The 25071-nt window shown below is 39.8% G+C and overlaps 1 protein-coding gene and 1 pseudogene across 5 annotated transcripts in view; one reads left to right on the forward strand and one right to left on the reverse strand.

The window, feature by feature from the left end:
• LOC110041515 (uncharacterized) overlaps nucleotides 1–25071 on the reverse strand; it is a 98891-nt gene that overhangs the window by 18155 nt on the left and 55665 nt on the right. For all 5 annotated transcript variants that reach the window (XM_089280833.1, XM_089280836.1, XM_089280834.1 and 2 more), the window contains 10 exons: nucleotides 22677–22855; nucleotides 22360–22563; nucleotides 20421–20522; nucleotides 19603–19891; nucleotides 16429–16626; nucleotides 14879–15107; nucleotides 14021–14177; nucleotides 9108–9290; nucleotides 6139–6317; nucleotides 5401–5527 (listed from right to left, as the gene is read on the reverse strand). In XM_089280833.1, coding sequence (XP_089136959.1) covers nucleotides 5401–5527; nucleotides 6139–6317; nucleotides 9108–9290; nucleotides 14021–14177; nucleotides 14879–15107; nucleotides 16429–16626; nucleotides 19603–19891; nucleotides 20421–20522; nucleotides 22360–22563; nucleotides 22677–22855 — 1847 coding nt within the window. The remainder of the gene's footprint in view (nucleotides 1–5400; nucleotides 5528–6138; nucleotides 6318–9107; nucleotides 9291–14020; nucleotides 14178–14878; nucleotides 15108–16428; nucleotides 16627–19602; nucleotides 19892–20420; nucleotides 20523–22359; nucleotides 22564–22676; nucleotides 22856–25071) is intronic.
• Nucleotides 12579–13169, forward strand: LOC149096357 (uncharacterized; annotated as a pseudogene).

Raw genomic sequence — 25071 nt, forward strand, 5'->3', positions numbered from 1 at the left:
GTACAACAACTTCAAAGTACATTGACACAGAAATGTCTTTGTTTTTTCATTTGTCTAGACATTTCATACCATATTGCCTCTTAAGCGTGTATTTGAAAATGGTTTGATGGTACCACGACGTTTCTGCTTTGAAAATCGGCCTATGACCATTGACATCCGAAAAACAAAGAAACCATTTTTTTTTTTCACGAAAGAAAAGAAACGTGATCACAGCAAATAGATGCATGTCACAATTTTTCACATGATGTTTGTCATTCTCCAATTGTCATAATAGTTCATCAAGTTTAAACAAAGGGAGTTATAACCGTGATGTTGTTTCGATATCCGACTTAATTAGTATAGATTTTGACGATTTTTTTTTTCCGCTGTTTTCTTTGGTCTTAATTAGTATCGACTGTGAAGATATGTCAAACATTTCAGTTCGTCAAAAATACTCCGCTGCTCGTTGGGGTTTAATTTCATCAACATTCAATTAAGAAATAATTTCTCGGTATTTGCTACGGCCTCTCGTGTTTGATATATTACTTCCCAAGGGGATGCTTTACACTTTTGTTCCAAGGAAAATTTGCGCAATGAATATTTATAGAGAGCTTAAACACGGAGCGATCCTATAAAAGGCAAGGACACGCCACCTTTGAAGCACTTTGTTGGCTTTTTTGTGCAATGATGGAAATCCCCACCCTTTGGGTCCCGGGAAAGGGTAGGGGACAATAGGGGCATTAAATCACTTTTGAACAACAATTTGTCCCCTGGGGGTGGTCCATTTGACTAATTTCGACTATGGGTTCCGGTTCCATCCCCACGTGGGGCGCGCTGGCAATAGAGAAACTGGGTACTAGTTCTACGTATGGAGCTTTAAAAATGGGGGAAGGCATGAGAAAGGTAAGAGTGGTTTGAACCACGCACATCTTGCTTTTACTTCATCATCCACTGCAATTGATAGCTCGCTGGACAAAACTGTTCTGGATCGACGTTTTACAACAAAAAATTAAAGAAAAACAAAGTGACACATATAGTTTTGTGATTGTCTTAAACTTTACTAAATTCCACACATGGAAACTTATTTTTATAAGGATCACGCAAGAAAGGCTTGCGTTACACCTTGTCCAAATTTGGTAACTGAGTCACAAAAGTATGCAAAATCACGCGATTTCGGAGAAAAAAAGAGTCACATTTGAAATATTGTTTTGCGAAGAAACTCTTTACGTGCTGGTGGATATTTTGTCAAGATTTAGACAGGAAAGCATGAGAAAGACCTACAACTTATTTGGGGGAAATATGATAATACAGTTAACAATAAAGATTAGCGAAAAAACTGAGCAACGACGTTTCGGTGTCATCCTGGCACCATTTTCAAGTTAAAAAATATTTGTGCGAAAAGTAAACTAATTTATACCAATGGTAGAGGTGCGAAATTGAATAAATTAAGATTAAGATAGCTGTTCAATGTTCATGTTCATTCCAATGAGGTGTCAAACACTGGTAATGAGTTCAGTGTCTGTTCAAAGCCTAAACAAATACTTTTGCGCGAATGGAGTCTGACTGTGTGTTAAGGCTCGGTTTCTTCTTGCGAATCCACAACATTTCGTGGATCAAGCAATCGAACTTTCCCTGACATTTCTTTAGGATCTTAAAGTTGTTAGTCAGGTCACCAACTGTATCAACTCGGTGTTCATTTTGAAGGTGTTTTCCGATGGCGGTAAATCGGTGTTCCTCAATGCGCTTGTAAAGATGACGGCTAGTGTAACCGACGTATTCTGCATCACGCAGATCACATATATAGTTATAAACAACGCACTGTTGATTGATCAAAGGTGGTTTTGGCTCTTGTACTTTGAGATCATCGCCAATTTTACGGCTTCTGAACACCGGCTGTAGTTTGTGATCAAGTTTATTACTCAAGTCCGAGAGATGTTTCTTTACTATGTCCGCTGATTTCTGGTCTTTAAAAGGCAGGACAATGCGGTAGATATTCTCTGTTGGAGGCGTCGATCTTGTGTCTGGTGACATCACTGAATTAACGAAACGGGTGATGGTGGAGTTCACAAGAGAATCTGAGTACTTGAGGTTAGAAAAGATCAGAAGCCGTAAAATTGGCGATGATCTCAAAGTACAAGAGCCAAAACCACCTTTGATCAATCAACAGTGCGTTGTTTATAACTATATATGTGATCTGTGTGATGCAGAATACGTCGGTTACACTAGCCGTCATCTTTACAAGCGCATTGAGGAACACCGATTTACCGCCATCGGAAAACACCTTCAAAATGAACACCGAGTTGATACAGTTGGTGACCTGACTAACAACTTTAAGATCCTAAAGAAATGTCAGGGAAAGTTCGATTGCTTGATCCACGAAATGTTGTGGATTCGCAAGAAGAAACCGAGCCTTAACACACAGTCAGACTCCATTCGCGCAAAAGTATTTGTTTAGGCTTTGAACAGACACTGAACTCATTACCAGTGTTTGACACCTCATTGGAATGAACATGAACATTGAACAGCTATCTTAATCTTAATTTATTCAATTTCGCACCTCTACCATTGGTATAAATTAGTTTACTTTTCGCACAAATATTTTTTAACTTGAAAATGGTGCCAGGATGACACCGAAACGTCGTTGCTCAGTTTTTTCGCTAATCTTTATTGTTAACTGTATTTCCAAATTTAATCTTATAAAAATATGATAATGTCTTCAGAAAGTGATCTTCATTAAGTCTTCCTTTAACTCTATCCCTATCTATCAGTCTTTCACCTGTTTTGAAAATGGCTGCCTTTAGAGCTCGCGCTTTGTACGAAAGAGAACAAAATACTGCTGTTAAAGCGTTGTCGGCCAAGAACCTCAGACACTGCTATTTGTGCTTTCAAAAACGTTTCCGTTCCTGTTTCTGGGCTCATCTACCAGGAGCTTGCCATTTCCTCGCATTTTCTTGCATAACAGCTTGAAATAACTTTGTTTGGTTTGCCTTGTGGCCCTTCACTGGTAGCATAAAACTTGAATCTTTGATTCTCTAAACCGCTAATGTATTACAGGATTATAGTGCTGTTTAAGTGGATTATCGCTCCTTCCTCATCCCATCTCGTCGAATTAATGAAAACACGTTACGATCTTTTTCGCAGAACAACACTGGTCTTACACTACGATACTGACGTAAACCATAACTATTACTTCTCAGAAATGGCGCAATTTTCTGTATCTCGTGATTCAGTCCGCAAGTTTTACTTGCGTGATCTATATGAAAATAACTTTCCATGTGTGGAATTTAATAAGGTTATAGACAATCAAAAAATTACTTGCATCGCTTTGCGTGTTTTAATTTTTTGTCGTAAAACGTCCATCCAGAACAGTTTTGTCCAGCGTACTATTAAATCTGAAGCAAGTAATTTGCATTGAAATTTGAATGATATCCGGAAGGTCGAAGGGTTTATGTCATGACCTGTCCTCATCTTTCAATTTCTGCAAGTTTTATTCCAATACTATGATAGCCGTAGGGTTCTAGATCTCCGACAAAATGAGGATGTTGCTGTAAAAGTTAAAGAGTGTTTTAGCCTATTGAAGCACGGATAATTTTCCAAAAATATGACATACATATCTGGATGTGAATTCAGTATTGTACAAATAATTATAATCAAAGCTGCATACATGTAAACTTGGAAGACGAACATTTCAATGCATTTCTTTTTTCTTGACTCAACTTTCTTGCCTAAAGGGTAAGCGCGTTTGACCTGAACTCTGGCCTCAGGGGATAGGGACATTGATGGCTTTTGACCAGGGTCAATGTCAAATCCCCTTCCCTTCCCCGGAACCCAAGGGGTGGGGGTTTCAATTGACTAGTGCATAGCAGTCGCATAACATAGAAGTCGTGGAGAAATAACGTTTTTTTTTTTCGTTAAAACAACGGAGTCATCTACGTAGAATAATATAAGGTAAATAATAAAAATACAGTGAAAACAAAATTTATATTAACTGTTTAGAAAATGCCTTTGAGAGAACAAAAAAACCGATGTATTATGTTCGTCACTTCACGAAACATTCAAATTTCGCCGTCAACTAAAATAACAAAGCTGATGCCTTCGATCAACGTGCTGAGAACAAAAACAAATCTCGTAAGAGGTGATTTTGGTTAGCCTGTGGACACAGACGGAATTTGGTGGGATACTTAAAATTATTCGCATTCATGCTATGATGGTGCAAACAAAATGCAAATTGAACAACGCCGAGTTATTCCTCAGACTGTTCTATATTCAGAGCAAAGAAATCATGATTTGAAACAAAAAGTACTACGAAGAAACAAGAGAACTAGAAAAGTGGCAAAGTGAGATTTCGCCTGAATGTTGACGTTAGAAAGGAGAAGGAAGACTCATAGCCGAATGTAATAAAAACAAACATCGCGTTTAGTAAAAGGCCGACTGAATTTTGGCAGCAAGGGTACAACAGCAGCCAATGCTCACCTTATTGAATCTCTTTTAGATAACTGGCTGACGGATAACCATGCATATTACCATAGATATAATATATTACCTTCGCAGTCTGCTTGTGTCTGTGTTTTTTTACGAGTTTTAGTTTCCAAACTTATTTCTCAACTGCGTTAATCCTCAAAGGAGCAAAGACACTCTGGCATCAAAAGAACTAGGCACGGGATTTTATAAATTTGAGTGAACAGCTCGAAATAGGCTTTCGCAAGTGAAGGAACAAAATTATGAAGTTGAAATTAAAAAATTCAATTTTCTCGATAAACCCCTCTCCTGATGCTATCGCTCATTTAGTTCAAAAAGCATTCCTTACTCGTAAAATAAAACAGAAAATTGCTCCCGTAGCTCTCCAGAATTTTGTGGCAACGCGTTAAAATAAGACCTGAGTGAATAAGCCAATCAAATGGGAGCAATGGTCGTCGTTTGGGAGTTGTGATTGGCAGGCTGAATACCTCAGCCTCGTTATATAGGATCGCTCCGTTTTTAAGCGAATTACGATAGCAACGATCGATACTGAGAACGCCACCAAACAAAGGTTTAATGAGCAGAACAATGGCTATGCACGTGCGTTAAAAATCTTTGCACATTTTTTTTTCCTGTTTTCTGCACATCAACAACGTAAATTAAGTCTGCTTAATTGTTTGTTTGTTCTTTTGCAACGTGTGAGATTGTCAATGAGATGACACAAACAAAGCATCAGAACAATGAACCAACAGACGAAAATCGGCCAAGGCCATGACTTCGAAAAGGCCGCTGCCTGTTATGAAACTAGAAACGTAAGAAAAGCGATAGAAAGGTCAGAGACATGAAAGAGAGATGAAAATTGCCTGTTTATAACTCAATTTCTACCTTCTTCCCGGCTGAAAGAAAGGGCCTTATGATTGGAAATAAATGAAATTAAACATTTAAGAGTATAGTCCAACTTACGGAAATTGCAGCGATTACTTGGCCAGTCAGTCCTAAGAATATCCCTGCAGGAAGTCTTATTATACCAAAGCCAATGTACTTTGTGCTACCAAGCTGTTTATCCTTCACATGAAGATTCCCGGTATACCTTTGGAAGCATTAATTACTAGTTACAAAGTTAAACTAAAATAATATCCTACTGATATTTTTCTTCCAATGTTGATCAACTACATTATTAATTAATAACCTACACCGAGTTGCCACAATTGACCATCGTTTGTTCGCTCAAGACTCAACGCCGAATGAATATGGAAGAAGTTCTTCCTGATTTCGTTCCACTCTTCAAGCAAATTTAATGACCTTCTAAACTTAAAGGATAAATTTAGATGTCCTCTCGAAATTTGTGAAAACTTGGCAACGATCAGTTGTAAGCATGAAAAGACTCCGAAAATAGCACTTGACTTCTAGTAGCCTGCATAGCTCGGCGGTTTTAAGCAATTTGAGCGCGCTAAGAAAGCGGCGAAGCCGCAAGGAGCCTGGGAGAGAGACAACTGAGTTGCTCGCTGCTTCGCCGGTTGTTTTCGCGACTTCGCCGCATTGTGCGCTCGCGCTCAAGTTGCTTCAAAAATTGTTTAAACCGCCAAGCGACGCAGGCTAGACTTCTAGGTATTTTAAACAGCTTGAAAAGCATTTATTTGCAGGATTTCCTTGCAGTATGAATATAGGATTGCTATGCACAGCAAGAAAGGTCTTACAAACCTTAATTCTCCATGGACACTAATGTCACAAGAGACGTCCAAGTCTCCCTCTAACTTTAAACCGGCTGTAGCGTCCTTAACTCCAGATCCAAAACACTTCGGCTCAATATCAACAAATCCCATCAGGTTCAGATACGCTTTCATGGAGACGTGGATTTTTGCTTTTGCCGTTGACAGAATCTATCAAAGAAGCGTTTTAAATGTGTTCTTGCATGAGAAGCAAACAAACTATTGTGATGGAAAACTAAAGTTATTAACTTTTTTAAATATGTTCTTGCTTATTGTGCAAAAAAAATCTGAACTTTCCCGTTATTAATGAAGAAATTTTTAACCTACTCAAAGCAAAATGGCCTTGAAATGAGACGTCATATTAGGCGTCCTAAACTCACGATTCGAGGAATCGATCAAATATACTTATGCACGCGTATCGTGTGGGACGTGACCAATTCAAGCGCGCGGTGTTGTGTTACACTTTGAGCCGTTGAAAATTTGAGCGCTCTAAAAGGCATTTGTAAGGAGTTTAAAATAACGAAGAATAAAATCTCGCAAGGAAATAAAATATTATTTTTTTTGAATAAAGTAAAGAAAATATGCTCACCTAGCCTGGTTTCTGTTGTCCGTTTGGCCTATTTCATCGTTTTTCGGGGGGTTTTGAGGTGTTTGTCGCAGCTCTTTATAGACGAAGTCAAGGCTGGAGAGTGCTGTCTCGAAAGCCCTGTACAGCGAAGCCGTTCTCTCGCCGAAATTGGAATCCGCTGCATGATTTTCTCCTCCAACGCAAAGAAAGATAGTCCACCTGTCTCCTTTTCCGGTCGGCTTGGAAAAATCTTCCTCCTTTCCTCTCCAATTCGAACGATTTTTGTTTCACTACTGGAGCTTTCAACTTTCCGCCGCAGCTTGTTTCCGTCCTTTCGACTACGGCACATTTGGAAATTAACGTTAGTGGTCTTAAATTAGAATGAGGCGTCAAAATGCTTCCGCGGGGTCGTCGGGAGAGGGTGGTATATTTTACCTTATTTTAAGAGAAATTTTTGACTGTGCACACGTCTGGTAAGGCGCAGTTGTCATGCTAGAGCGGTCGCTAATGTTGATCTCCAACTGTGCCGTAGTCGAAAGGACGGAAACAAGCTGCGGCGGAAAGTTGAAAGCTCCAGTAGTGAAACAAAAATCGTTCGAATTGGAGAGGAAAGGAGGAAGATTTTTCCAAGCCGACCGGAAAAGGAGACAAGTGGATTATCCTTCTTTGCGTTAGAGGGGGAAATCGAGCAGCGGATTCCAATTTCGGCGAGAAAACGACCTCGCGGTACAGGGCTTTCGAAACAGCTCTCTCTAGTCTTAACTTCGTCTATAGAAACCTGCCACAAACACCTCAAAACCCCCAAAAACGATGAAATAGGCCAAATGGACAACAGAAACCAGCCAAGGTGAACATATTTTCTTTATTTTAATCTAAAAAAGTAACATTTTATTTTCTTGCGCGAATTTATCCTTCGTTATTTTAAACTCCACACATATGCCTTTTAGAGCGCTCAAATTTTTAACGGCCCAAAGTGTAACACGACACCCCGCACTCTAGGTGGTCATGTCCCACTCGATACGCCTGCATAAATCATAATATTTGATCGATTCCTCGAATCATGAGTTTGGGACGCCTGTGATAACTGATGCTGTGTTTATATTTGAGCTTTTACCAAGGTAAACAGTTACTAAGGTCAAGTTACTTAACCTTGGTACATTCGTCCAGTGTTTATACCGGCTCAAATAACTCATACGCATTATCAAAGTCATGAAATCGAACTTGGACGAGGATCCCACCGCAGCGAAACAGGAGCAAATTGAGGTGCCATCATTTTCATTGGCGAGGACTTCATTCCATAATATTGCGGCAAACATTCAGCTGCTTGATCATACCCCGAGTATGCATGGTTATATACATAGAAACGTGGATACGTTGTATATGCAGCATCCTCCCTGGTGGCAAAATATATATGGACAATAATTGCACAACAAAGGATCGAAGTTTGTCTAGAGAAAGTTGTCAATAATACTAAGAATGAAAAATACAATGCTTTCTTTTACGTGACGGACTGTTCGCCGTGAGAAGATCGATCCAATCTTTCTACATTATCTGCCATGATAGCCTAGTCAAAACTGGAAAAGAGACGCTTTGCTTTGTCGACAATCGCACCATCTGCTCACCGCGGGAAGTGAAATATTACGCCGCCACAAGCGGATATATCTGTCATGTTGACCTTGGTTACCAACTGTAACCATGCCTGATCACAGGGTCATTACAACTTTTACCTCGGTTAAATTTCTCTTCTCTTTTGCGGCATTTACCAAAGTATCAGTTGGCGTTTACACACGGAAAATGTTTACCTAGTTAAGTAAACTCTGGTACCTCGGTAAACCGTTAAAGTCTAAACGCAGCATGAGGCTTATTAGTTGTGACTATTTTTGCTGGTATTTTAACTTTCCGTATAACAATGAAACCCAAGATGGCACATCCCTCATTTCCGGCTTTATCATGTGACGTTCACACTCCATATTAGGGACCTTCAAGGAAATATTTATGGACGTGCTTTAAACCCTCGTCTATTTTTGTCTTTTTTTTTTTGTAGTTGTTGTTTGATACTCTAATAGTAACATGGTGCGGGCCATGGTTGCCCCCTTCCCTTCCCATCCCCCATCCCAACCTGGTCCCAGTAGACCAAAAGAGCCCGGTGAACAGGGGTATATAACTTCTATTATTATTTTCAAGCCAGAACAAAATAATAGAAGGATCGAGTGACTTAATGAATTATTGGGCAAGGACTGTAGTGGTAATATGTGGCGAGAGTGGGAGGGTATTGAAAGAAGAACATTTGATGGTTTCAAAATATCACTCTCTTAATGTAGTCAGGAAACCACGGGCCCGTGACGTATCCCTGTAAGACGACTACGGGTTTCCTGTCTTTCGAATATTGATACCTTGTGACTTATCGTGGGTTTAATGCTGTCCAAACCAGTTTCTTTTGATGAGCGCCTTGTCCTCCTGTGGTGGCTCTGTAATCGATTTACATCCACCGCGGTACTAAAGGTGCCATTACCATTCAGTTCAGCCGAAATCACTTCGACAAGGAGAAAATCACCATTGGAATTAACCTTTATGACCTACAAGAGAAAGAAAATTAAGGTGGCTTACTACAGTTTTGATGGATTATAAACAGCCCAGCTTCTAACTCTTTTGAAAAATATTTCAAGATGTTTTTCATTTCTCTATTTACTGTTTGCTTAAGTCTTTTACCATGCTATGTAAAACTTGAACAATTAAGCGTCAACATATGGCCAAAATGAACGACCAAGTACCTAAGGAGAGACCGGGCACTAGCAGGTTAAATCACGTTTTTCTCAAAGTTTATCTTGAATTGAATTGCGCATGTCCTTTATTTAAGCGCGCGCTCATGTGACGCCATGTATCGCGTGCGAGAAAGCAAGAGTAAATTAGAGCTCTATTAACGGTTGTCTATCGAGCTTTTTATGTCATATATATATATATTTTTTGGCCCTCGACTTAAACACATGTTTAAACGGAGTTTGAAAATATTGCTACGTATGTCGCAGTGATTTAATGCCTTTTAAGTGCTGAAGTGGTTTTCGTTTCTTCTTAGGGTTACTAGCGTCATTTTTGCACGCGCGATTAATAGTGGAGCTGCGACGGCCCGAAGAGCCGCCAAGCGGAGCCCCATACTCATATGGGAAAGAAAAAGAAACCAATGAGTTGATTTTCTCATGGTTCTCATGGCTAATGGTATTGCTCGTGGGTTTGGTTTTCGGCTGGATCGCGGGCTCTTGTCAGATTAACTTGTTGTAAATAGTTGTTCTGAAGCCGGTTTTAAAGTTAACCAAGAGAAACATTTTTCTTGTATACAAATTTTTTTTGCTGCTTTTTGTTTTGTATAGTTTGAGATTATTCAAAGGCCAAGCAATATACAGAAAACCTCAACGCAAAGTCACAAAACTCAAATCAAAATTCTCGCTTGTCCTGGGTTAGCTAAATCGAGCTATGAACAACCCGGTGTAGGAGCTCCGCTGATAAGCTTGACTAAATCTATCTATTACTGACGTCTGGCTTACGATCAAAGCGCGCGCTACTGAGTCTCCGAAAAACTGTAGTAAGCCACCTAAAGCACTGGAAGGCTGAATAATAACAACAACAACTTTTGGAAAAAGGCAAACTGTGAAAGAGAGCTCTGAGTGAGGGAGAAAAGGAGAAAGAAAATGACTGGGCCTCTCTTTTGTCTTATCCGTTTTTTTTTTTTTTTCATTTTTTTATTTTATTTTTTTTTTCGTTGTTTGTTTGTTTGTTTGTTTTTTGTTTTGTTTTATTCTTATAGGGATGACAAACTGTAAAATCCGAGACTTCTCGAGAAGCCGAGACGCTTGACTGCGAAATTCGCCAGAAAATAGTTGGATTCCGGTCAGATAAAAGCTTCCGAAATGCAGGTTTTTCTAAGTGCCATTTGCACACATCTTACGACACTTTGAAGCGGGCTAGACATGTAATGAACGTGTTCAAGTGGATTTGGGCGTTTCCCTGAAACAGTGCGAAAACGGTTAAATCTCTTGACACGTTGAAATTAATCCATTACAGGCTATGGCTGGCGAAATGGTGCAAAATTCACAAAGTTTATATTCCTTCACATTAAAATGTTGTTATTATTATTCACGAATATATTTATTGACATTCAAGAACTAAATTTATGTTCAAGAAATATATTAATTCACATTTAACGACGTATTTCGTATTCACGAATATATTTACTCGCATTTACGGGATGTATTCATTTACATTCAACGGTTTATATTCATTCACATTCACGACCGAAATATTGGTTCAACACGGTGCAATATTCATTCAACATTTTCTGCGCACCGCCTTCGCCCATCATTAAGTCCAGCTCACGCTCTATAATTTCTGAACGCAATATGGCGAACGAAGGAAGCCTTATTATATGAAGGGGTAGAACAAAGACCAAAGACCCCAAACACAAATGTTACATTGGCGGGAACTTTCGATCTCCTACAGGAGTGCGAACGGGAATGGAACACCGCGGAAGTAGGATTGGGAGAGAAGATCCAAATAAGGCTTGAGTGTACCTCTCCAGCAATTGCTACCTTTAATTTCGTTAGTATTGTAGCGCAGTACTGAATGAAATACTGGGAAATATATGTTTTTTGCATGGAGAATAGATACGACATGACTCATCAAACTGCCCAAACCTTGCAGTGTATTCTGTGACCAGCCCGGAGGTCTTCCGAACTCGATATTCAATATCGGAGGTAGTTCTTGGGGAGCAGAGATGGTGCAGCGGTGACCCTCGCCTCCCACCAGTTTGACCCGGGGATGAGTTTGATGTTGGTTCTCGCCTTGCTCCGAGGGTTTCCTCTCCCCGCAAAAATAACAGCATCTCCAAATTCCAGTTCGACCAGGATAGAGGGTCTGAATGAAAACCCTCTCTTCCTCTCTAAATATTTTAATGCTAATTTTTATTTTTCCTTCTGCAATAAAGATCGTCGGGTCCAGGGTCAACGCGGTCAATACTCTCTCTGATTCCATCCCGTTGAACTCTGAGACCTATAATGATCGACGATGTCCGGTCATCAAGGAATACCCGAACAAAGTCCCATGATCACTCACAAAACGTTGTACGAGATTATCTACTTGCTCATCCGAAATCATCGAGCAGTCTGTTATCTCCTCTAGCCCATGTAATGTTTATGTTCAGTTGTGTATGTTTGGGGTCTTTTGTCTTTGTTCTACCCCTTCATATAATAGGCCTTCCTTCGTTCAGAAATTATTGAGCGGGAGCTGGGACCTAATGATGCGCGAAGGCGGTGCGCAGAAAATGTTGAATGAACATTGCACCGTGTTGAACCAATATTTCGATCGTGAATGTGAATGAATATAAACCGTTGAATGTGAATGAATACATCCCGTAAATGTGAGTAAATATATTCGTGAATACGAAATACGTCGTTAAATGTGAAAATATATTTCTTGAATATAAATTTAGTTGTTGAATGTGAATGAATATATTCGTGAATAATAATAACAACATCAAATGTGAATGAATATAAACTTTGTGAATTTTGCACCATTTCGCCAACCATAATAGGCTACGTACGACCAGAAACTGCTGGCCTTTTAATTTGTTAATTAAGGTTACTTCCCACCTTCAAGAGTGAAAAAAATCATTTTTTCTTTTATTTGCCTAAATTGAAGTTTATCATTTTATCTAACATTTACCGAAAAAAATACTTAAAAATCTCAAAAATCGCCGACGTTATTTAACAAAATGTGTTTCCAATAAAAGTTAATAAATAGTGAAGGTGTCATAATCTCATAAGTAGGTGACGTCTCGGAGGAAATTTCGCGGAAGCGGGTTCTTATTGCATGTGATTTGCATATTTTCTTTGTGCATTGCGCGTTCGAGTTTCATGGAGAAATCTAAAACAGAAAGAAGTCCTTGGGTAAAATCAACGAAAAAACCAGGGCCAAAGAAGAGAAAAAGGAAAGGTTTTAGGGAAGAAAGGAATAAAAGCCTCGCAGAAAGCGACAAAGGCTCTTGGTTCGGCCAAGCGCCTTTGTCGACATCGACCGATGAACACGAGCGGTCTAATTCAGCTGGTTCACTTGGTTCTTCCGTTGGAGCAAGTCGCTTAAAAATCAAAGCTTTCGATAATGCAACTTACCACGGAGGCTCATCGTCAGAATCAGACGAAACTGATGACGGAGAATTCGAAACGAGCGACACGAAATACCAGAGTATTGTAGCTTATTGTCAATCTGGACGAGCTCAATCGACAGCTTGCTGGCCGAGTCACTTGCAGTTTTCGTGGAAGTGAAGGAATAAACTTTGAAGAAGTTACCAGGACTGACTAGGAGCCGAATGGAGTTGCCGTTGTAAACACCCTGAGTGTTCCTCGCATGAGCTGGCGTCGCCATTTCACACAACGCCGAAGACCAACAGGTTTTACAGGTTCGATTGATTCTCCTTCGGTTGACGCGTTTCGTTTCTTGACGCGGGATTTCCCCTTGCCTTTGGCAACTTTACCCATTTGCACGATTGCTTTTCTTTCGTCTTGCCGGTCAAAAGATCGAAAACGTGACTGTAATGCAACACTTTTCCCGGGAAATTCTAACCCATTGTAGTTGACGCCAGGAGGTCCTGTTACGCCATTGGCTTGCGGTTTCAAGAGGCGACATAATCTCCTGGGGCGGCGCGAGTTGTTTACAAACCTTTTTGAGCGAAAATCTCGCGTTTGATTTCTCGTAGAATGTGTCGACTTTGAGCGAATTAATAGAGTATGTAGATTTCACGGATTTTCGTAAAATTTAGCCAAAGCATTCCACGGATAATAACAAACAAAACGGTGTCAGGAAAATATCATATTTGAAGTACTTTTCCCGTGGCGACCATTTACGCAACGCGTCTCGTATATTTTTAGCTTCTTCAACTTTGGACTAGGATATCTTGGCAACCAATCAGAATATCGAAAAAGCCTGACACCGTTTTTTTGGATTGATGCCTGTTGAATAAGACTGTGCAGCCATTTTGCTCGTGCCGCGGCATTCGATACCCGATTAATTCACGAGAACAACTCTCGGTCGTTTCACGGTTCACCGGCTGCTGACACTTCCCAAAAGAAAAAGTCACTTAAATTATATTTTTCTCAAAAACTACATTTATTAAGCTTTCTACTGATATATAGTTTGTTTAGGTTTTATTGAAACTGGCGCACGTACGAATTTTTTCCTGAAGGGCACCCGCGAAGGTGGGAAGTAACCTTAATTGCAAATGAAAGTCAAAGTACTACTTACATTTTTCCTTAAGACATACCTTTGCGATGTAACCACGGCTTGGTCTTCCTACTACTGAGTCATTGACTGCAAAATGTTGAGCACTTTCTTCCGCTGCTGAAAGCACAAGTCCAGGGTTGTTGTCTCCTCCGCTACAGAACACCGACTGGGAAAATATCCTTCTACTTTGCTTCAGTCTGGTTGGTTTAAAGATAGATAACACGAGGAATTAAAGAAGTTCCGTTGACTGAGGTCTCGTTAGTATAACATGACTGTGTATGTCTGTTAATTATTGCCTTGTTGTTGTTGTAAACGTAAACGTGTAGTCCATAGCCGTATGGTCTCGCAGACCGCAAGTAGATGTACACGTCATCTATAACTAATTCATTTTTGAAGCATGTGGATTTTTCAACATTGTTTTTCTTTATTTTTACTTAATTGCGAAAATGTCGGAATCATTGCATAGAAGGTATTGCGCAGAGTACAACAAACAAATCATTTCGTAGGGTTCGTTAATTTGGTAGTCATGTTATTATTGGCAAACGTTCTTCAATTCAGATCAGACGATACTTTAATGAGTACTACTTAAGTGACTAGTTGTGTCATCTTCAGGTGGGGCTTACCTTGAAATCCTTTGTACGAGGTACACAAAAAAAAGGGAGAGACGAGGGAGCTGGAGAGAAACAATCGGGAAGGTATGCCATAATTTGTGCCATTTTGCTTATGCTTTTGTATGTTACACTTTTGCCAGATATAAATCGCGTACTTGTAAGTGTTTCTTCTAAGAAGTATTATAATACTTTCCAGAACTGTCATGTTTCTTAACATTAAATAATAAAAATTATTATTTTAGCATTAACATTTATTTCTGATCAAAGTTATTTTAACATCACGATACCTGGTAGAATTCAACTGAGAATTCTCGTTGCATCGCAGAAACTTTGTTTCCAAGTATCCCGTGTCGTTGGTTTTATGAACTGCAACAACAGTCTCGATGAACCCACCACTCACGTTGGACGCTACAATGTCTCCTGTCTTGAGGACTGTAAAGTTTTTCTCCATTACCAGGTAATAAGAGTGAACAAGGGAGTTTCCAATCTCGTACGTGTGCCCAAGACACTTATACACTGGAAATCAATAACAAAATTTCATCCATATTAAGAAAACTCAACAAATGGCCTTGAGACAGCTTATTATCGAATCTAGTTCTCCTCTACATTCTGACTATATTTTAATTCAGCTGCTTACATTCAACGAAAAAGATCCTCCTTCCCCATATATTTGGTTTGTTTCGCATACAAATACTACTAAAAAGAAAAGAATCTTTGCCGCTGCACGGTGGCTATATATATGCACCTTAAAGTGCCACTATGATCAAATTCTCGATACCCAATATTCTACATTTTCGTACACAGTAGGTCTTTCCTAGATATCTTGGCAAATTTCAATCTATATTACGAACATTAGAACTCATGTTTTTTGGACCTTTATTTCCGAGAATTTACAGCCGCCACTAATTTTCCTTGTTCCAAGTCTTGGTTGAAAATTTGATAAAATGACGTCATTTCCTCAAAAACACCACACGGGTTGAGATTATAGTAACAATTAGCACAGCAATTCGCATAAAGAATAACAAAAACTTTGGCTCATACATTCGTGCAATTTTCCTAATTAATGGTTATTATAATTTCAACCTGTGCGGTATTTTTGAGAAAATGACATCATATTCTCAAATTCTCAACCAAGACTTGGAACAAGGAAAATTACTGACGGCCGTAAATTCTCGGAAATAAAGGTCCAAAAACCGCGAGTTCTAATGTTCGTAATAGATCGAAATTTGGCAAGATATCTGCGAAAGACATTGTGTACGAAAAAATAAAAAAAAACGAATATCGAGAATTTAATCATAAAGGCACCTTAACTCAGGCTTGCAAGTGTTTCAAAATTATGTGCAATTTGGTGTGTTACGAAGAGTCGCATGATGTCAACAAGATAGAACTTTTAGAAAGCATTACCTGTAAACTGTAAATAACGGTAAAAAATAATTCAGGTGTTTATGCTGCAAATGTAGTCAAAAATCAATTATCTATGACGGCCATCTGCTTCCATCTTGCTACAGAAGATGACATGGTTTGTTAAGATTAATTTCATGCGTCCTCCATATCGAATTTCCTCTTATCTTGAGAAACTACTCTCATTTAGCTATAAATAGGGGTGAGCCTTATTTAAATGTTCCAGGGTGGTGGTTGCAGTAAAGTTCAACTGATATATACTTTACCCCTGCTGTGAAGAGCCAAAAGAAAACAACGCTTCCAAATTAAAACTTTCTTTCAATTTGTCCTCACTGTATATGTTTCTCAAGCATTCTATCAACCACTGAGTAAAGTAGACCTAGAATCTAAGTTAAAAAAAAAAAAAAACTGTAGAGGAAAAGAAAAATCAGCTCACCATTTGGTAGGACAATTATCTGGCTCGCGTTAAGTGTGATCTTTCCAAAAATCATGTCTTTCAAGTCCTCTTCATCCGGTTCATCCTCTAGAGTTGAATCATCGTCCACGTCTTCTACTATCGTTTCTTTCTTAAAGTCTGCATATTTAATTACTTCCTCTAAGCCTGCTGGGGTGCTCATCATCACTCGAAAAGTGCCTATCAAAAGAAACAGAAAACAGATTAAGGGCATCATCATAAGATGTTTGTAAGACATAATCATTTTTCCCTCCTTGCCACTTTAAGAGCACTAAGATTTGCAGTTATCGGATGTTTCGTCTGATTTGTCTACGAATTCAGTCTGTCCGAGAAACAGTTATGGATTATTTGCACTCGTAAACTAATTTGATTAAATCTATAATGAATTCCATAAATTCTTTAAACCCTTACCACTTTGGTTATACATTAAGACTGTACACGAAGTGATGAGACTTGGAGGGAATAAACAGTACATCATCGCATGCAAGATGGCATGATGACGTCATATCACATGGTAATTATGTCATGTTCTCCAAACAGCCACCATTTGAATCCGCTGTCTTGGATTTTTTTTCCAGAACGTCAAGAAACCAGCAAAAATGACTCCAAAGCAATCAATATCAATAAAGCCAAAAAAAAAAAAAAAAAAAGACGTCTCGAAAACGAAACTATTAACCGGCATGAAAGTTGAATTTTGCTAATGGATACCACAAAACTCCAAAACTGAAAAGTGTGTTTGTTGCAATATGGTTGCCATGGAAACAACAAATACACAGTTCTGATAACTGCGCAACGTTTAACGGCTTTCATTTAAATATTGAAGAAGTTATAAGCGGTTAAATTGGGCGCGCAAACTTTCCATCCCTACACCTATGGAGTTCCATCCCCGCCAATAATCAAAGTTGATCACGACATTCAACTTGACAGTCTAACAATTAACTTGACAAACATCAACATCATATTTCGCTCTTCAACTTTGTACTTTGTATCACAATCATTCAAACTTTAAACATCAACTTTCAAACTAACAGTTCAACGTTCAACTTTATCCATCAACATTCATGTTAACATGTCAGCAATGATCTTGACACATGGGCTGTCAGCGAAAGATGAAGTTTGAATCTCCAAGTCGAATGTTGAGTCACCAAAGGTGCACCAATCCCGCCAAAATTCAACTTGAGAATTCGACTTTCAAGTTGATAATTCAACATGAAATGTTACGTGTCAACATCCGTGTTAAGCAATGAACATTGCTATTGCTGATGACGTAAATATGTTCACCCTGACGTAATGTTCAATTTCTCAAAGTTGGTTTCAACCTCGTTCCCAGGGTCCTCTCTCTTCCTCCCTCGAAAAGGTACCCTGGTTGCGGCTGGTCACGTGTCTACGTATGCCAACCAAAGCCGCACAGAGGGTGGGTCCTCAACTTAAATTTAGTCCACACTGTCTAAGGAGGTGAATGTTGCGCTGCTATACAGACGTTATTTATTTTGAAAGTGAAGCAAGTTGTTTGTCAGAGATCCTGCCTGACCAATGCTTCGTCGCTATGATTTGAACTTCTATGAGTATGAGATGCTAACTGAGAGGGAACTTTGCTTATTTTTCAGTACTTTTTTAAAAACCGTCAACAACCTGCTTCGGATTAGTTTAATCAGTTTTTCACAGCAAAAGAATTAAGTAACCGTCAAATTATCGACGGGATGCATTCAGCTAAATGAGAAGCTAGTTTCTTGGCCGAAAATTGGACTTACCGCTAAAAGAGTTTTAAAACGAAAGCCGTTGGATTTTGCAAACGCGCGACCGATGTCGCTGTTGTCAAGTTCTTCATAAAATTTCTCACAGCAAGGGAACCGAATGACCGTCAAACTGTCGATTGGATGTATTCAATCAAATTCAAAGCTAGTCTCTTGGCCCAACACTGGACGTATCAAACTCTACACGAAGGCATCAATGTCTCCGTTGTGATTTTGCCGATCGAAGAATATAAGCTGCTTAATCAAGTTATTAGTATTCAGCAGTCGTTGTTGATGTCAACTTCTTCGTAATTTGTTTTCGCCGCAAGAGAATGGAATGACCGTCAAACTGTCGATGGGAGTAATTCAATGAAATTCAAAACTATCTTTGTAGGCGAACAAACGACGTATTTAACTGTAAACGAATGAGTAAATACCTACGTTGTGATTTTGCCGAATCAAAAATGAAATTAAATTCACCGCGCGGTTCATTTATTGTTGTGGTCGTCATTTCCAAGTTCTTTGTCAATTATTTTCACCACCACAAATTCCAAAGACCGTCCAACTATCGATGGGAAAATTCAGCCAAATGAAGGGCTAACCTTTAAGCCGAACTTTGATGACTTGAACTCCAATATCGAATGCGTCAATGCCTTCGCTGTGAGTTCGGCCGAGGTTACAAATTCCACTCCCTACTGGGCTCAGTAGCTGAGCTCAGTGGAGACAAACTTTAACTGTCCTGCCCCTCCCTCCAATCATTTTTTTTTTGGAATCTGCAAAAATCTAGCAGACACGTGACCAGCCGCAACCAGGGTACTTTCTCGAGGAAGGAAGAGAGAGGACCCTGGGAACGAGGTTGAAACCAACTTTGAGAAATTGAACATTACGTCATGATGAACAAATTTACGTCATCAGCAAAAGCAATGTTCATTGCTAAACACGGATATTGACACGTAACATTTCATGTTGAATTATCAACTTGAAAGTTGAATTCTCAAGTTGAATTTTGGCGGGATTGGTGCGTCTTTGGTGACTCAACATTCGACTTGGAGATTCAAACTTCATCTTTCGCTGACAGCCCATGTGTCAAGATCATTGTTGACATGTTAACATGAATGTTGATGGATAAAGTTGAACGTTGAACTGTCACTTTAAAAGTTGATGTTTAAAGTTTCAATGATTGTGATACAAAGGACAAAGTTGAAGAGTGAAATATGATGTTGATGTTTGCCAAGTGTTAGACTTTCAAGTTGAATGTTGTGATCAACTTTGATTTTTGGCTGGGATGGAACTCCATATACCCCTTCCCTGTCTCAATCATAAATCGACAATCGAGATGCGAAAAAGCCCCTCAAAGCCGTTTAAAAGTTACGTTTTCAGAATCAGAAATGCTTGAACATCCTGGCACCCTCAATAAGCTCACCATCACTGACTTCTGCAACTATTTTATGCATAATCCCTCCGGCTTGAGGACTGCAGAGTATATCACCAACTTGGACATCTAGGACTTTCGGTGCAACAAATACAAGTGAAATTTCCTTTTGTTGGGCCATAATCACCGGACAGGCGTAAATAACTGTGGTATTTGGCTCTACAAACTTCACATTTTCGGCGAGTTCCACATTCTCACTTCTCTGTGAGTCAGCGTAGTCCACACTAACTTGGCCACCAGGACAGCGAGTCTCGTTCCAGCTTCTACATTCACCTTCTTCCTGTTAATTCAATGTTAATTTGATGTCAGTTACTTGTAACTTACATTGAAAGATTTAGCCATCGTAGCCGGGAGTACCTATCGGATAAAAAGATTTTCCTAGATCGATCAACAGGTTTCGCGTCATCTTGGATTTTTCTGGGTCTTTCATTTACAATTGATTCATGTTTTAACATGCAGCCGATCTCGAAATATGAACCGAAGTTCGAAAAGAAAGGGAATTGCTCGAAGCGCAGCCGAGAGGAAATCTAGCTTCTCGTGCGCTCTCCAAAGCTTCATAAGTTCGTCGTAACTCGATGATGCACGGCTAAGGCCTTAATCAATTACTTAAAACATTCCCAATGATAATTAATTTATCTCGCGCGCGTAGGAAGGCTCTCTTCCCAAGCCATGTGCTTGCATCATTAGATTATGATTCATGCATACGTACACCAAGTTTGATAGTGCGGCTTTGCAACGCTATCTTATAAAATACAATCGAATACAGTATAATAGAATACAATCACATTGCATAACATAACATTTCTTACTGTGATTTTGTAACATTTCTCGAGGTCCTGGCATTTTTGACATGATTGAATAGTCCCTCTTCCATTCTTGAAATTGCACTGCTTACCTCCACAGTCCACAGTCTAAAATAAATGAAGAAAATATTCAATAGTGCGTGATATAAAATTGGTGTAGGTGACGCGAGTGATAGAATATATTATTTAATTCCTTGATGATACCGTAGAACGGCGAAAACTTGGAATTAAAATACAGTACAGTAGCTAAAGGTCTGAAATGAATCAATATATTTACCTAGTTACTATTTAAAATCTTTGCTTAACTTTTTGGCACCGACGTTTTCTTAGAGTGATCTGCTCACCGAAAGAATGACTCTAATCCCCACCTCATGTGATTTGATTTCACAAAGTTAAGCCATTACTATTTAACGGCATATTTTATTAAGAAATGCATTTAAAGATATAGCTCAGTAAGGGTGCACTTAGCAAACTTGACGCTTTCTCGCCATTTTGAATTTACAACTCATATTGTTCAAACATTTTGCCTCCTCATTTTCAATATTTGCCCCTTGGTTCTTAAAGGACATAATATTTCTATGACAAGCCACTCTTAAAGGCGCTTTATGCCCCACACCAATTTTTGAAACATTGACAGGGTTTGACGGGACGTGGCGAGTACTTTTTAGAAGTATAGTTGTCCCACCACGAACAGACTTTGAAGGCAAGGCAATCAAAGGCAGCCACCGCTTTATTGGACTTATGTCACTTTCGCTCGGCTTCCTATTCAATCTTTACTAACAATACATCTTATGCCCGTCTATGTCTTGCATGAAAGCTAAGGGCGTAAAAGCAAACGCGATCCAATAAGTTTCCAACCCCAGTAACTGAGTTTCCAAGATGAAGGACCGCCAGATTCTTTCAGGACTCTTTCAGAACATTAATTATTACGAACGTTTTTTAATGTTCCTAACCCATAACCCTTACTATAATTACGTATACACAAACAACACAACCAGAACATTTGTGGGGAAAAGGGGTAAGGGATGAAGCACTCCAATGAAGAATTCTAGGTCACTTTCTCCTAGGGGTGTAAGGATCGCCCTGGGAGTGATAATCCCCCAGGGTACTCAGTACGAGGTGGTAATCCTCAAGAGGGGGTGATAATCCCACAAGGGTACTGAGTGAGAGGTGATCATGCTCTCAAGGGGGTGATAATCCCCCTGCAGGATACTCAGCGAGAGGTGATAATCCTCTTTAGGGGGTAATAATCCCCTAGGGTATGGAGAGTTGATAATCCTCTCTAGGGGTCGAATTCCCCGGGTTAAGGAATAATAAGAGTCTATGGGGTAAAGGGTGACCTCTATGGGAGCACTTCATCCCGAAACCCATCTTTATTAAACACCAATAAAGCTCAATACTTTTAAACTGAAATTATCACTGTAATGAGGGTAATAACCTCACAGTTATTAATTATTTACAAAACCTCTGCAAACCTGCTACCTGGTTTATTATTATTGTATAATTTCATTGTCAAACTTTACAAAGTCATTATTTGGAGTTACTGTTTAAACCTTAGTTCTCACTGCAATACCTTTGTAATCTGATACATGTGCCAGAGCTACTTGTATTTCAAGGAACACATATCTACTTGTCTCATTCCATAGAGAGAAGGATAAACCAGGGAAGGGTGGGAGAGAAATTTTGGTTCTGCGAATGAGAAAGTGTAAGAATTGTGTTGTGCACGGCTGAGCATGTGATTATACAGTGCAAGATTTCACGTGCATGGTAGATGCTGATTGGCTGAGCGGGATCATCCGACATGAGTAACTCATATGTGGGAAGTGATCCGTGACCAGAAGTGACCTGATTTATTCTCTCTCCTGGGGTGTATGGTTAGACATTAACTATAATTTATATTTTGGTATAAATTGGCTTTTAATTATCATTACTGTCCCTCGCTTACCGGTATATTGCTCGAACAGCGGCTCTTGTCTCCCACAGTGTAGCAGTGATAGTAGAACCAATCAGAACAGCTTCTTTTGGGTGGTCCTTCAGCAAAACCTCCAAGGCAGGAAAGCGAGCTGTCACACCATCCACAAAAAGGATCTCTCACACAATCAGAGCAACTTTCGTACTTTTCGCAGAAGGAATATGTGCAGCCGAGACCCTATAGGAGAAGAGTTCAGAGCCCTTTAAATCAAGGTAACAGTACCCAAAGAAATAAAGTCTAATCTAAGGAAAAATAACATAAAATAAAAAAAATAAAAACAGAAAACCTACCAAATATCCGGGATGGCACTTGCATGCATTAGGACCCATACATTCACCGTTACCAGAGCAGTTGTGCAAGTCGTGGCAGTGAAACCGAGAACAGTCTTCTCCAGTCCAACCAGGATAACAGAAACATATGGCACCTATGCAATCTCCATTATGGAAACAGCCGTTTGGGCAGTGGATGACTACCAGGAAAAAATGAGATTCTTTAAGTATCAGTAGATACCTTGGATAAAATGCTGGAAAACTTTGAACACATCGTATATACTTAGGTACAGTAATGAGCACAATAGGTACGGTGCTAACAATTGAACCAAAAGTCCCTGAAATTTCGGTGGAGAACAAATAAAACAGTAATTTTACGCCGGAAAATCCATGCCAAAATTAAAGACTACCTTAATTTGGAGATTCATTCCATATTTCTGTACAGTCCCACTATTCCTTCCATTTCAGCCTTCTATCATGGTAAACACCACCACTGAAAGCTATTTTATTAATGGTTAGCTCCTGGGTTAGCGCTATTTCATTGAAAACAATATATATATGTGTGTGTGTGTGTGTGTGTGTGTGTGTGTGTGTGTGTGTGTGTGTGTCTGAATTTATGAAAACTGTGTCAAATTTGGGGCAAAACTTTCGCGCCTGCCTGCCTGCGATAGGCGGCAGGGAGGCCTTTGCGGTGCTTGAAAAGCCAGGAGGGCTTCCGTCAAGGAGGGTAGGGGAAGATAGCCCTGGGACCTGGCTACCCGCTGATACCAAGCGAGGCTGCCAGGAGCTAACCCTAGGGGGGTGGGGTGGGTCACAGAGAGAGGCACTTTCCTCAGTTAAAACTGCTCATTTTCTTTGCAGGACAGCCTTGGCCAGCAATGCCCCGCAGTCTTAGGGGCTGGCAGCCAGCCAGCCAGACACAAGCAAGGTGGGTGAGTAGGCTGTGTGTTGACAGAGTGCCTGTGGTTGATCGAGTGAAAAAGCCTGTGTATTTTCTTGGAAAAGTGTCAGGGTGGTTGTGCTGAAATTAGCACGGTTTTCATAAATCCAGACATATATATATGTCTGAATTTATGAAAACCGTGTTAAAGACTTTGCACCAAAATAGCGGGCATGTTTTTGGAAAATCGATTAAAAATGTACATAAATATGGCCATGTCGAACCGAGAGTGCTATCTACCTCGTGTACTCTTAATAGAGTCCATACCATGCCTATACAAGCCTTTGAAGTCGCCGCAAATGAGTCGAACGAGCCAAACAAAGCTAAATTAGAGCTTACATTGATCATTTGGTTCGCCGCGGCACTAATTTAGACAGGTTTAACCTCTGCGATTTCACCTAAATGACCTCACTATGTCTTTACTGTGGGTTAAATTAGCCAGTCACGCTAACAGGAGCATGGTAAGCAGTGGAATCGGTTATTTGCCTCTATATTTCAGCCAAAAAGTAGCCGTTACGTGACATTTCATCTCAATATCTGACCGGATTCGCAAAAACATAGCCATAGAATTTGACTTGTCACTGACAATCTTGCTACAATTCTGTCCTAGAGCTAGCTTTCCACGAGGCTTATCGTAGCTCAAATAGCAGCAAATAACTCTCCTGTATGCCTTTTGAGGCCAGGAAGACTAAATTCACCGTCTTTTCGTTGAATCATGAATTGTACAATTTAATTAACCGCGGCGGAGAGCCAATCTATTGCTGTCTAAAGGCCTGCATCGTCCTAAATGGACTGAACAAGAGCTTCCTACATCGAGAATCGATTGAAATTCAAACAAACTAGGCCATAGTTAGCAGTAAGCGAACACTCAACATGTTGTCGTTACGTCAATTATCCCCCGGAAGCCACGCAAATAAATTTCTTCCGCGCTAGCGAATCACAGACAGTTCTGATACTTAGCTAAGCCGAGAACGCCTAAAATTGATAAAACAAGGAAATTCTACTCACGATCAGCGCTTGAACTCATGTTCTTCTCTCTCCTCGTGGCCATGTTTTGCTCGCAAATAGCAATGTCCCGGATGTACTTCAATTTTGTCGAGCGCGGAATGGCACATCCAGATTTCAACAGATTTTAGCTACATCAATGTTCAGAGCAAATGACGCCAAGAGCAGCTAGAAATGTCTAGTCCATTGCACGTCTAAGCCCTAAATCGATGTGGCTAAAGAGTTTTGCTGTCTAAAGCAAGCACAACATTATCGCCACAGGGCAAACGGCCTACTGTTACCGGACTAAATGCGACCCGTACATTTTACACATCTCCTCAGGCCCGCCTCACGTACGATAATGGACGACGCTTACTAGCAAATCGTTAGACTTGGGCCTTCATTGGACTTAATGATGTCCTTGGGCAGACTTCCTTTAGACAGCAAATACAGAACGCTAATCGGTCGCTCCTTGTCAGAGTCACCGCGCGA

The sequence above is a fragment of the Orbicella faveolata genome, unplaced genomic scaffold (genome assembly GCF_042242905.1).
Source record: "Orbicella faveolata isolate gen_17 unplaced genomic scaffold, um_ofav_v1 contig_48, whole genome shotgun sequence".
Classification (NCBI taxonomy): Eukaryota; Metazoa; Cnidaria; class Anthozoa; order Scleractinia; family Merulinidae; genus Orbicella; species Orbicella faveolata.